Consider the following 11,890-nt stretch of genomic DNA (forward strand, 5'->3'; position numbering starts at 1 on the left):
AATACAGGGGGGGGGGGGGGGGGGGGGGGGGGGGGGGGGGGGGAGAGATAAGGTACAAAGGTAAGCTAGCCAAGAATGCAGACTGTAACAGGTGAATTTATTATAGGGAACAAGGAAATGGCAGACGGGTTGAACAGGTACTTTGGATCTGTCTTCAAGTTCAAGTTCAAGTGAGTTTATTGTCATGTGTCCCTGTATAAGACAATGAAATTCTTGCTTTGCTTAAGCACACAGAACACAGTAGGCATTTACTACAAAACAGATAAGTATGTCCATACACCATAATGTAAATATATACACACATGAATAAATAAACTGATAAAGTGCAAATAACAGAAAGTGGTTACTAATAATCAGAGTTTTGTCCGAGCCAGGTTTAATAGCCTAATGGCTGTGGGGAAGTAGCTATTCCTGAACCTGGTTGTTGCAGTCTTCAGGCTCCTGTACCTTCTACCTGAAGGAAGACACATACAATCTCCCTGATATACTAATGGCCAGAGGACCTAGGGTGACAGAGGAACTGAAGGAAATTCACATTGGGCAGGAAATGGTGTTGGGTAGACTGATGGGACTGAAGGCTGATAAATCACCAGGGCCTGGTGGTCTGCAGCCCAGGGTACTTAAGGAAGTGGCTCTAGAAATCATGGATGCATTGGTGACCATTTCCCAATGTTCTATACATTCAGGATCAGTTTCTGTGGATTGGCGGGTCGCGAATGTTACCCCATATTTTAAGAAAGACGGGAGAGAGAAATCAGGGAATTATAGACAAGTTAGCCTGACATCAGTGGTGGGGAAGTTGCTGGAGTCAATTATAACAGGTGAAATAGCGGCACATTTGGATAGCAGTAACAGGATCGGTCCGATTCAGCATGGATTTTCCAAGGGGAATTCATGCTTGACTAATGTGGAATTTTATGAGGGTGTAACTAGGAAAATGGACAAGGGAGAGTCAGTAGATGTAGTCTACCTGGACTTTCATAAGCATTTGATAAGGTCCCACATAGGAGATTAGTGGGAAAATTACAGCACATGATATTGGGGGTAGGGTACTGACATGGATAGAGAAGTGGTTGGCAGACAGGAAACAAAGAGGAGGGATTAACGGGTCCCTTTCAGAATGGCAGACAGTGACTAATGGGGTACCGCAAAGCTCGGTGCTGGGACTGCAGCTATTTACAATATACATTGATGATTAAGATGAAGGGATTCAAAGTAACATGAGCAAATTTGCAGATGACGCAAAGCTGGGTGACAGTGTGAACTGTGAGGAGGATGCCATGAGGATGCAGAGGGACTTGGACAGGTTGGGTTAGTGGGCAGATGCATGGCAGATGCAGTTTAATGTGGATAAATGTGAGGTTATCCACCTTGGTGACAAGAACAGGAAGGCAGATTGTCTGAATGGTATCATTGGGGAAAGATGAAGTACAAAGAGATCTGGGGGTCCTTGTTCATCAGTCACTGAAAGTAAGCACACAGATTCAGCAGGCAGTGAAGTAAGCTAATGGCATGTTGGGCTTCAAAACTAGAGGAGTTGAGTACAGGAGCAAAGAGGTCCTTCTGCAGTTGTACTAGACTGAAGTGAGACCAAACCTGGAGTATTGTGTGCAGTTTTGGTCTCCAAATTTGAGGAAGGACATTCTTGCTATTGAGGGAGTGCAGCTTAGGTTCACAAGGTTAATTCCCGGGATGGCGGGACTGTCATATATTGATAGAATGGAGCAGCTGGGCTTGTATAGTCTGGAATTTAGGATGGAAGGGGATCTTATTGAAACATATAGGATTATTAAGGAATTTGACACGCTAGAGGCAGGAAACACGTTCCTGATGTTCGGGGAATCCAGAACCAGGGGCCACAGTTCAAGAATAAGGCATAGGCCATTTAGAGATGAGGAAAAACTTTTTCACCCAGAGTTGTGAATCTGTGGAATGATCTACCTCAGAAGGCAGTGGAGGCTAATTCTCTGGATGCTTTCAAGAGAGGGTTTGATAGAGCTATTAATGATAGCGGAGTCAGGGGATATGGGGAGAAGGCAGGAACGGGGTACTGATTGTGGATGATCAGACATGATCATATTGAATGGCTCGAAGGGCCTACTCCTGCACCATTTGTCTATTATTGTAACATGTCAGAGATAATGGGATGGAACATTTTAAGATCAGCGGCAGATTTAAATATTGTCTCTACTTGTGGGGAGAAGAAAAATAAAACCTGAAATGTATGATGGCCTTTAATAAATTCTACAAGAATAGCAGTAAAAAGAATGTGGAACTCACAGGGTGGCCTGAAGACAATATTGCAGATAAATATAAGTTGAAGTGGGATAAATACATGAGGTTTCCTGGAATTTGGGTCATTATTGTCGGATGTGGTGAGTAGATGGAACATTGACCCAGTACTGAATTACTGGTAAATGCAGCATTTATTTCAGAAATTTAACGCACCATTTTGTGACTGTGCACTTTCACTTCGCCAAACTGTAGTGTAACCCCTCACCTTCAGAAATATCACACCGTCCTTGTGGTCTATCTGTCCCTGTAATTTTGATAGGTCCTCCTGAATGGAATTTATATTCTCTTGAATCTCTTGAAGATTTTTCTCCATTGTTTTTACAATCTTCGCCTCTTCTTCTCGGACATCTCCGAGTAACCGCTGCTCTTTCTCAGTGAGAATCTGGTGCAGTTCAGCAAACTGGGATGTGATCAGTGACTGAAGGTTGTGTGACTCTTCCTGTCAGATGAAAGATGCAAATCAATATAAACCACGTCAAAGCAAAACTGGCAAAGTCTATAGCAATATTGGGAAAATCAAGACACATTCTAGACCACAAATCATTACATACTTTGTATAATACACTCATATTGCCATATCTGAGTTACTGTGTGGAGATATGGGGTAACACCTACAAAACCAACCTACAGCCGTTATGCACATTACAAAAAACAGCAATAAGAATTATCAATAACGTTGGATATCTTGAACATACCAATTTATTAATCTTAAAGTCACATACACTGAAGTTCACTGATCTGGTTAAATTTAAGACTGCGCAAATCATGTACAAAGCAAGAAATAATTTACTTCCAAGAAATATACAAAAACTGTTTATGGAAAGACAGGGTGGGTATAATTTGAGAGGGGAACATAATTTAAAAAAACTCTTAAACAGAACAACTTCTAAAAGTATGTACATAGCAATCTGTGGTGTGAATTTGTGGAATGGTCTGGAACAGGAGATAAAACTTAGCACAAGCATAATTCAGTTTAAAAAGATGTACAAAAACACTTGTTTAAAGGGATATTGGGATGAGGATAGGTGAGTGGGATATTTGTTATACTGATTGTATTGGGAAGGGTGATTATAGAGTGATGGGTTGTATATATGACTAAGATACTGTATAGTATATGCGGGATTTTTATTTATTTATTTTTTGTATGGCTTTGTAAATATTTGATTAGTGTTCAAATGTAACTAATTTGGTGTACATATAGTGGCTGGTGTACATATGGTGTACATATAGCTGCTAAATTTGTAAAAGATAATTACAAGCAGTTGAATAAGGGGTGGGAATTAATAAGCTTTGGCTTCTTCCTGCTCCTTTTCGGACACATATGATTTCATTTATTTATAGATATTGTTTATGACGCTATAAATATTCTTGTTTTGTTTTTTTATGCTGTTTCACATTTGCTTTTTATTCTTTTATTCTGTTTGAAATAAATAATAAAATTAAATTTAAAAAATATATATAATGTGTCACTCTGCCGTGTTTCCTCATGACATGGAATGTGACAATCGGCTAATCAATGTCGAGTTCTGGAGTGCAGAAATATGCCAATCAGCCCAACATGTTCATGCTGGGCTCTGTACGTATCTACACTAATCCCTTTACATGTATTTAATCTATAGCTTTCATTACCTTGGCAATGTAAGTACTCGTCTTGATAATTATGAAATATTATGTGAAAGTAACGCACAATCAAATAATTCCCATTTCCCCAGTATAATTCCCTGCAGCCTATTCCATTTCATGTGTCCATTAACCCCCAGTGGACAGAACAAGGTCGTCAGAAGTAGCAGACACCAGCACCACTTAGAATGACAGACTTCATAGAGTCATACAGCAAGGTTGATTAGTAGGACTGGGTGTTACAATCCCTAAGATTTTCACTACAATTGACATTCTTGGGTATGACCACCAAGTGAATTTGTTAACAATCAGACACATCTTCAGTTGTGGACCTCAACGTCACTGGGTGTTACGGCCTTTTTATCACAAGACACCCTAAGTCGAGGCAGGCCCATTGCAGGTTGATCAGACCTGGGTGTGTGTCTTATTGCTAGCCTCTAGATGGTCACGTGGCAGCCCAGACAGCATCTTTCCTCTTCAGCCACAGCCAGTGACAGCTCCGTTCGGCAGCATTGGCAAGTTATTTTCTTGCCCTCCTTTGTGCCTGCCCTCTGACTCATACTTCCCTCAGGAGCCTTGCGGTGGAACTGGCTACAAAGCCCCTGCACCCCACCTCCACTGGACACACCCTTACACTCCAACCTCTCTCCTCTGCCTCTGCTGCAAGGTTTGAATATCAAAGCTTTTTCCTTTCATAAGCCTCGTCCACAGCCTCCTCCCATGGGACCGTCAGCTCAATGATGAAAAAGTGTTAGATACCGACCAACACGCCCCATCTGCACTAGTTCCACTTGTCCGCATTTGGCCAAGACAGTTCTAAAACGGTGCTCTCCACAAATTTGTTTGAATATCTTTTAAATGTTGTTACGGTACCCGAGTATGCTACCTCATCTGGCAGCTCGTTCCATGTACCCTAGTACTTCCACAGTTGTCATTCACGTTCATTTTAAATCTTTTCCCACTCAGCTAAAACCAAAATGCCCCACATTCTCGATCCCTATAAAAAGGGTACAAGATTGACCATCCAGCATATCATTTTGTTTCATGATATTATACACCTGCCACAGACTGCTGTGGTCCAGGGAGTAAAGGCCTTGGCTGCTCAACCTCTACCAAAAGTTCTGGCTCTCAACTACTGAGTTCTATAGAGGTTCTTGGTCCTCCAAAATATTCCAAATGGAATTTAAACTGGAGGTGGTACCTCATGGTGGTACCCCATTTCCCTCCTCCCCCACACCTCTCTCCCCCTCCCCTCTCTCCTCCCCTCCCCCACCACTCTCTCATCCCCCCTCTCCATTTCCCTCTCCTCACCCCTCTCCGACTCCTCCCCTCCTCCTCCCACCCCTCTCTCCCAAATTTTTGCACATCACTGCATCAAATCCACACAAGAACATTAAATCGATAGCACAAAGCCTCACCTGAACTCCAGAAATGCTCTTTTTCTGTTCCTGCTCAATTTTCTGGATCTCTGATTCCTTTTCTGTGAGAGATTCGAAGGAAGATTTCACCTGTTCCTGGGGTTGGGTTTCATATCAGAGAATAGAAATGTCAGACAATGAAGAAAAGATTAGACAATGATGTGATCAAAAGTGATTTGGTTTTACCTTGTAGAATTCAATTGCTTCTTCTATCAGCGTTAAGCTGTGAGACTTGTGTTCCCGCGCAGTTGCACAAATCAAACAGATCAGTTTCTTGTCAGTTTTACAAAACAGCTTCAGTTCTTCCTGATGTTTCTCGCACTGAAGTTTACTTTTCTTCGCTTTGAGATCCAGGCTCAGTGTTCGAGCTTTCTCAGACAGTCTAACCAAGGCCCGGTTCACCCTGAGGGTGCGGTTTGCAGATTCCTCTCTACATTCCGGGCAGGAGTTTCTCCCCTCCCTGTCCCAACTCTGTGTGATGCAGGAGCGGCAGAAGTTGTGTCCGCAGTCCAGCGCCACCGGATCGGTGAAGAAATCTTTGCAGATGGGACAAACTACCTCCTCGGTCCAACTCCCGGCCGGACCTTTCGCAGCCATTTTATTATCTCCCTGGTTCAATATGCTTTCACTGACGTGTAGTTGCAGAATCCCTGCATTACAGCGAGTTGCCACCGCATTACCGCGTGTGTCCACTGCGCTCGCTGCCGTCCCGGGCAATGCATGTTATTCGGCTGCAAGTGTTCAGTATGAAGGTGTCCTGGCCACTTCCAACCAAAGATTCCCTAGGACAGTGATTCCCAACCTGGGGCCATACCATGGCAAATTTCAGGGGGCCACAGAAAAAAATTGGGATTTTAGGGGGCCACAGGTTCAATCAAGTCAAGTCAAGTCAAGTCACATTTATTTATATAGGGAGGTTTCACGGCAGTCGGGTCACAACCAATGACCCGTACTGTTGCTACGCTACTCCAAATGGATTACACGCGATGAACTGCAGGTAGGCGCTTACCATTGTTTCCAGCGTAGCGGGCCCGTTAAAACCCGCTGAAATTGTCAATTTTGCCTGTAAATAATTATGGAAATCGGGATAAGCGTGTGAGACATTTAGCCTACTTCACAATTCCAAACGTGAGGAGAAATGACGGCAGATAGAAGCGAGAGCTGAAGGGACAACAACAGCCAGAGTGCGTGGCGAACATTGGCCGTTTGCTCCCTGCATTTCATCAACTACGGTGTTTTTTCTTGATTCCTTTGGCATCTAAAACGTTTCAGAAGTGATAAATCTGGCTGTAATTTGTTTAAATCGCCCATGGTTCCCGTGGGTTTTTACATACAAAATGAAAACGCATCGGAAGAAAAATTTACAGCCAGATTTATCACTTCTGAGATTTTTTAGATACCAATGGAATCAAGAAAAAACACAAATAATGCCTTACTTGATGAAATGCAGTGAGCAAACGCGATAATTCACAATATTTTCAATGTTTACCAAACACTTTAGCTGCTTTAGTCCCTTCAGTTCTCGCTTCTCTATACCTTCATTTCGCTTCACGTTTGGAATTCTAAAGTTGGGTACATGTCTCTCACACTTACCCCGACACAATTTTTTTCAGCGCAAAAATTCAACATTTTGGCGGTGTTTAACAGGTAGGAAAGCACGCGTTTTTAGCATTAATAACATATACCGGAAGTGACGAATGTCCTCCAGATGGATTTAGCGGCTCCGTGCGTCGAGCCCTCTGACCCAGTGACCTTTCGTGCAACCTCCCTATAGCACATTTAAAAAATTCTCGTTGGCCAAAGTGCTTTACATTTGTTATAAGAATAGCACAACAAAACAGATTACATACATATATACATGTAGCCCTCGCTCAGAGGACGTCATGAAAGGCTTGGGAGTATAGGTAAGTCTATAGTCTTGACTTAAAAGAGTCGATGGAGGGGGCAGTTCTGATGGGAAGGGGGATGCTGTTCCACAGTCTAGGGGCTGCAACCACAAAGGCGCGGTCACCCCTGAGCTTATGCTTAGACTGTGGGATATTCAGCAACCCCAAGTCGGCCGATATGAGGGGCCTGGAGGTGGAGTGGTGGGTGAGAAGACTTTTAATGTAGGTGGGGGCAAGCCCATTGAGGGCTTTGTAGACATGGAGGAGTATCTTGAACCAGAACGCAGCCGCCCGACTCATCACCCACACCAAATCCTGGCATCACATCACTCCAGTCCTCAAACAACTTCACTGGCTTCCCATCTCCCACCGGATCACCTACAAAACCTGATCCTCACCTACAAAGCCCTCCACCATCTGCCCCCCCCCCCCCCCCCCATATCTCACTGACCTCCTCTCCCCCTACCAACCCTCACGGTCCCTCAGATCCACATCAGCCGGTCTCCTCTCCATCCACAAGTCCAACCTCCGCAGTTTTGGGGACAGACCCTTCTTCAGGGCAGCTCCCAGGCTCTGGAACTCCCTCCCCCAACTGATCCGCAATTCCGTGTCCCTCACCATCTTCCAGTCCCGCCTCAAGACCCATCTCTTCACCTCTGCCTATCCTTAGCCCCACGTCCCCCTCCCTTTTCATCTGTGCATTAATTGCCTCATATTGTGTTTTGAATTGAATTCTGTCTTTACTTTGTGTACTAGTCATGTCTCTACTATTTATTTCATTCCCCTTACATGTTTTTCCTCTACCTGCTAAATTTTTGTAAGGTGTCCTTGAGACTATTGAAAGGCGCCCATAAATAAAATGTATTATTATTATTGAAGTTTATACGGAACCGCACAGGGAGCCAGTGGCGAGAGGCCAAGATCGGGTTGATGTGGTCCCTTTTTCGGGTGCCCATCAGGAGTCTCGCTGCGGCGTTTTGGACCAGTTGCAGGCGGGACAGGGAAGTTTGGCTGATGCCAGTGAAGGGGGCCACAGAGTTACCACCCTGTTGCCTCCTAAATTTCAGTTCTAATAAATTCAAAATGTAGTTGAAATATTTTTGATGTTTGTGGAATAGAATAAAAGAGAATATGTGTGAGTGCAATTAATAGACACTTGTGGAAGGTATTATAATATTGAAGTGCTTTTTTTCCGCTAATAATGTCGGGGGGGGGGGGGGTGGGGGGCACAGAAAAATGAAAAGATCCCAAGGGCTAAAAAAGGTTGGGAACCACTGCTCTAGGATATTTGCTTCCAACTAATCTCACACGAGGGAGGGGACAGTTAGACATTAAACTGGCCTGAAAAAAGACGAAAGCTGAGCAAGGGGCTTGTGAAAGACTAAGGCAGGACAGAAAGGAACGGAGCCTCGGGTGTAACCTGAGGAGATGTTACACCTGTGGGGCAGTGGGACCCGCCGCCCGCATCTCCGTTCACAGCCCCCCCCCCCCCCCGGAGACCTCCCTCCGCCCTCATTTTAATCCACAACAGTGCATCTGTCTCTCATGCAACAGCCTTCGGGGCAATCTATGTTTGCGTGTATGGTTTAAAGGATATTATATGACCCTTTAACATTTATTGCAGTTTGCAAAGGTTGACTTTGTCTGATGATCAGTTCTGCTTCGTTATGTTTAGTTTTGGGAAACAGGCCATTCGGCCCACCGAGTCCGCACCGACCAACCATCCCCGCACATTAACACTTTCCTGCATGCGCCGGCTGGGGGAAGTTAAAAGGAGATGTGCGGGGCACAGAGGGTGTGGGTGCCTGGAACGCGCTGCCAAGGGTGGTGGTGGTGGAGGCAGATGCGATAGTGGCGTTTAAGAGGCATTTGGCTGCCCCATCTATGCAAGTACCAATGCTCTGACCTTTGGGTTTGGTTTAATTTCTAGCTACATTTGCGAAAACATGACCTTCGGCTCACCGAGTCCGCACGGACAAGCGACCCCCCAAATGAACACTATCCTGCTCACAATAGCGACAATTTTACACATACACCAAGCCAATTAACCTATAGGGGGATACACAAAAAAGCTGGAGAAACTCAGCGGGTGCAGCAGCATCTATGGAGCGAAGGAAATAGGCAACGTTTCGGGCCGAAACCCTTCTTCAGACAGGACAAGAGAATTCCCAATATTTTCAATGTTTACCAATCACTTTAGCTGCTGTAGTCCCTTCAGTTCTCGCTTCTCTATACCGGTCTGAAGAAGGGTTTCGGCCCGAAACGTTGCCTATTTCCTTCGCTCCATAGATGCTGCTGCACCCGCTGAGTTTCTCCAGCTTTTTTGTGTACCTTCGATTTTCCAGCATCTGCAGTTCCTTCTTAAACACAACCTATAGTTGCACGAAAGGTCACTGGGTCATAGGGCTCGACGCACGGAGCCGCTAAATCCAACTGGAAGACATCCGGCACTTCCGGTATATGTTATTAATGCTAGAAACGCGTACTTCCCTACCTGTTAAAAACCGCCAAAATGTTGAATTTTTGCGCTGAAAAAAATTGTGGGAGTCGGGGTAAGTGTGAGAGACATGTACCCAACTTTATAATTCCAAACGTGAAGCGAAATGAAGGTATAGAGAAGCGAGAACTGAAGGGACAACAGCAGCTAAAGTGCTTGGTAAACATTGAAAATATTGTGAATTATCGTGTTTGCTCACTGCATTTCATCAAGTAAGGCATTATTTGTGTTTTTTCTTGATTCCTTTGGTATCTAAAAATTCTCAGAAGTGATCAAACTGGCTGTAAATTTTCCTTCAGATGCGTTTTCATTTTGTATGTAAAAACCCACTTGAGAACCATGGGCGATTAAAAAAAATGACAGCCAGATTCATTGGTCGTGACCCGACTGCCGTGAAACCTCCCTATATACTTGTACATCTTTGGAAGGAGACCAAAGAAGTGTGGGAAAACCCTGCGGGAAAACGTACAAATCCGTACAGACAGCACCCGTATTCGGGATCGAACCCGGGTCTCTGGCGGCTGCAAAGCAGCAACTCTACCGCTGCGCCACCGTGGAATCCGTGAGCGTGGAACACGAAACACTCACATTCGAAAGCCCCATTGGCAGCATTTCCGTCGGTACTGATCTTCCTGACATGCATGAGGTGGAATAGTGGAGGCTTCCTCAATGCAGGAGCGAGAAATCTCGTAGAATTAGAGGGATAAATAAGCACTTGTTGAGGACAAGAGTCAAGGGATAATTAGGAATAATTTAACTACTGATTCGGCTAAATTATATTTTAATGCTATGATTATGCCATACATGACCTACGGTATAACGACTTGGTCACTGGCATGTAAGTCCACGATAAAGCCTGTTGAAATTGCTTACAAACAAGCCTTAAAAACTCTTGATAAAAAGCCCAGAATGTACCATCACTGCAGCATCCTTAAAAAAATTGATCTGCTGAGCTAGGAAAATGTAATAAATTATTCGGACTCAATTTTAGTTTATAAAATCATCCATGGACTAGCCCCACCTCCGTTAAAAGAATTTATAAAGAAGAACATAAATAGGTCGACAAGAGCAGCATCCAGGGGTGATTGTGTTGTCCCGTTTAAGAAAAGTGTATTTGGCCAGACAGTATTTTCCTATAGAGCGTCGCATACCTGGAACGCGATCCCCTGCTTCATACGGGATCTGCCAACCATCACCACATTTACAAAACAACTCAAAAAATGGTTACTGGAAAATCAAACCTGTATTCATAATCAACCATAATATAATCATCTGGTAGTCTTTTATTGTTACTTTTTAACGTTATTGTCTGTTTTGTTATGTTTTTGTTTGTCTTTTGTTTTGATTCTTTTCTTATGGATTGAATGTGTTGTGATGTGTTAACCTGGTTTACCAGAGGGACTACAGATGCAAATTAGCCTATAGCTATAATCTTGCGTATTGCATGCAAATGTTTATAAATATGCACTGTCCTTAATAAAAACATCTAAAAAATAAAATTTAAAAAAGGGTCGCGACCCAGAATCAGGACAAAATGATGCAGGGTTGCAGATTGCAGCATCTGCAGACTTTCGTGTCTCAGTGAATTCATAACAACATTAATAACAGACGTTTTTAATGTTGAATGAATGATTTAATAAGTTTATTGGCCAAGTGTTTACATACAACGAATTTGCCTTGGTGCTCCGCCCGCAAGTGTCAACATGAATATGGTGGCAGTTAAGAATGATACATAAACCATGAATGGCGGTGCTGGCTCAAAGGGCCGAATGGCCTCCTCCTGCACCTATTTTCTATGTTTCTATTAAACATTAATAATAAAACATTATTGATTAAACATCTGCATTAAATAAAATGCCAGAGCACAAAGAGGCGACAGATTTTTGGTTATTCAGTAGAGCTACTAATTGTTTTTATGTCTGGCTGTGGCAGCTTTGACAGTCCGGAGTCGCCTTCCAGAGGGAACTGATTCAAAACGTTTGTGGCCAGGGTGAGAGGGGTCAGAGATGATCTTACCCGCTCGCTTCCTGGCCCTTGCAGTGTACAGTTCGTCAATGGAATGGAAGGTTGCAGCCAATAACCTTCTCAACTGATCGGACAATTCGCTGCAGCCTCCAGATGTCGTGCTTTGTGGCTGAGCCAAACCAGACCATGATGGAGAAGATGAGGACAGA

General features: G+C 43.8%; 1 protein-coding gene across 1 annotated transcript in view; it reads right to left on the bottom strand.

The window, feature by feature from the left end:
• LOC116989966 (zinc-binding protein A33-like) overlaps positions 1 to 6,055 on the bottom strand; it is a 37,862-nt gene extending 31,807 nt beyond the window's left edge. The window contains exons 1-4 of the mRNA XM_033047522.1: positions 6,014 to 6,055; positions 5,520 to 5,669; positions 5,334 to 5,429; positions 2,501 to 2,734 (exon numbers count right to left, since the gene is read on the bottom strand). Coding sequence (XP_032903413.1) covers positions 2,501 to 2,734; positions 5,334 to 5,429; positions 5,520 to 5,669; positions 6,014 to 6,055 — 522 coding nt within the window. The remainder of the gene's footprint in view (positions 1 to 2,500; positions 2,735 to 5,333; positions 5,430 to 5,519; positions 5,670 to 6,013) is intronic.
• Positions 6,056 to 11,890: the final 5,835 nt, after the last annotated feature.

The sequence above is a fragment of the Amblyraja radiata genome, chromosome 30 (assembly GCF_010909765.2).
Source record: "Amblyraja radiata isolate CabotCenter1 chromosome 30, sAmbRad1.1.pri, whole genome shotgun sequence".
Lineage (NCBI taxonomy): Eukaryota > Metazoa > Chordata > Chondrichthyes > Rajiformes > Rajidae > Amblyraja > Amblyraja radiata.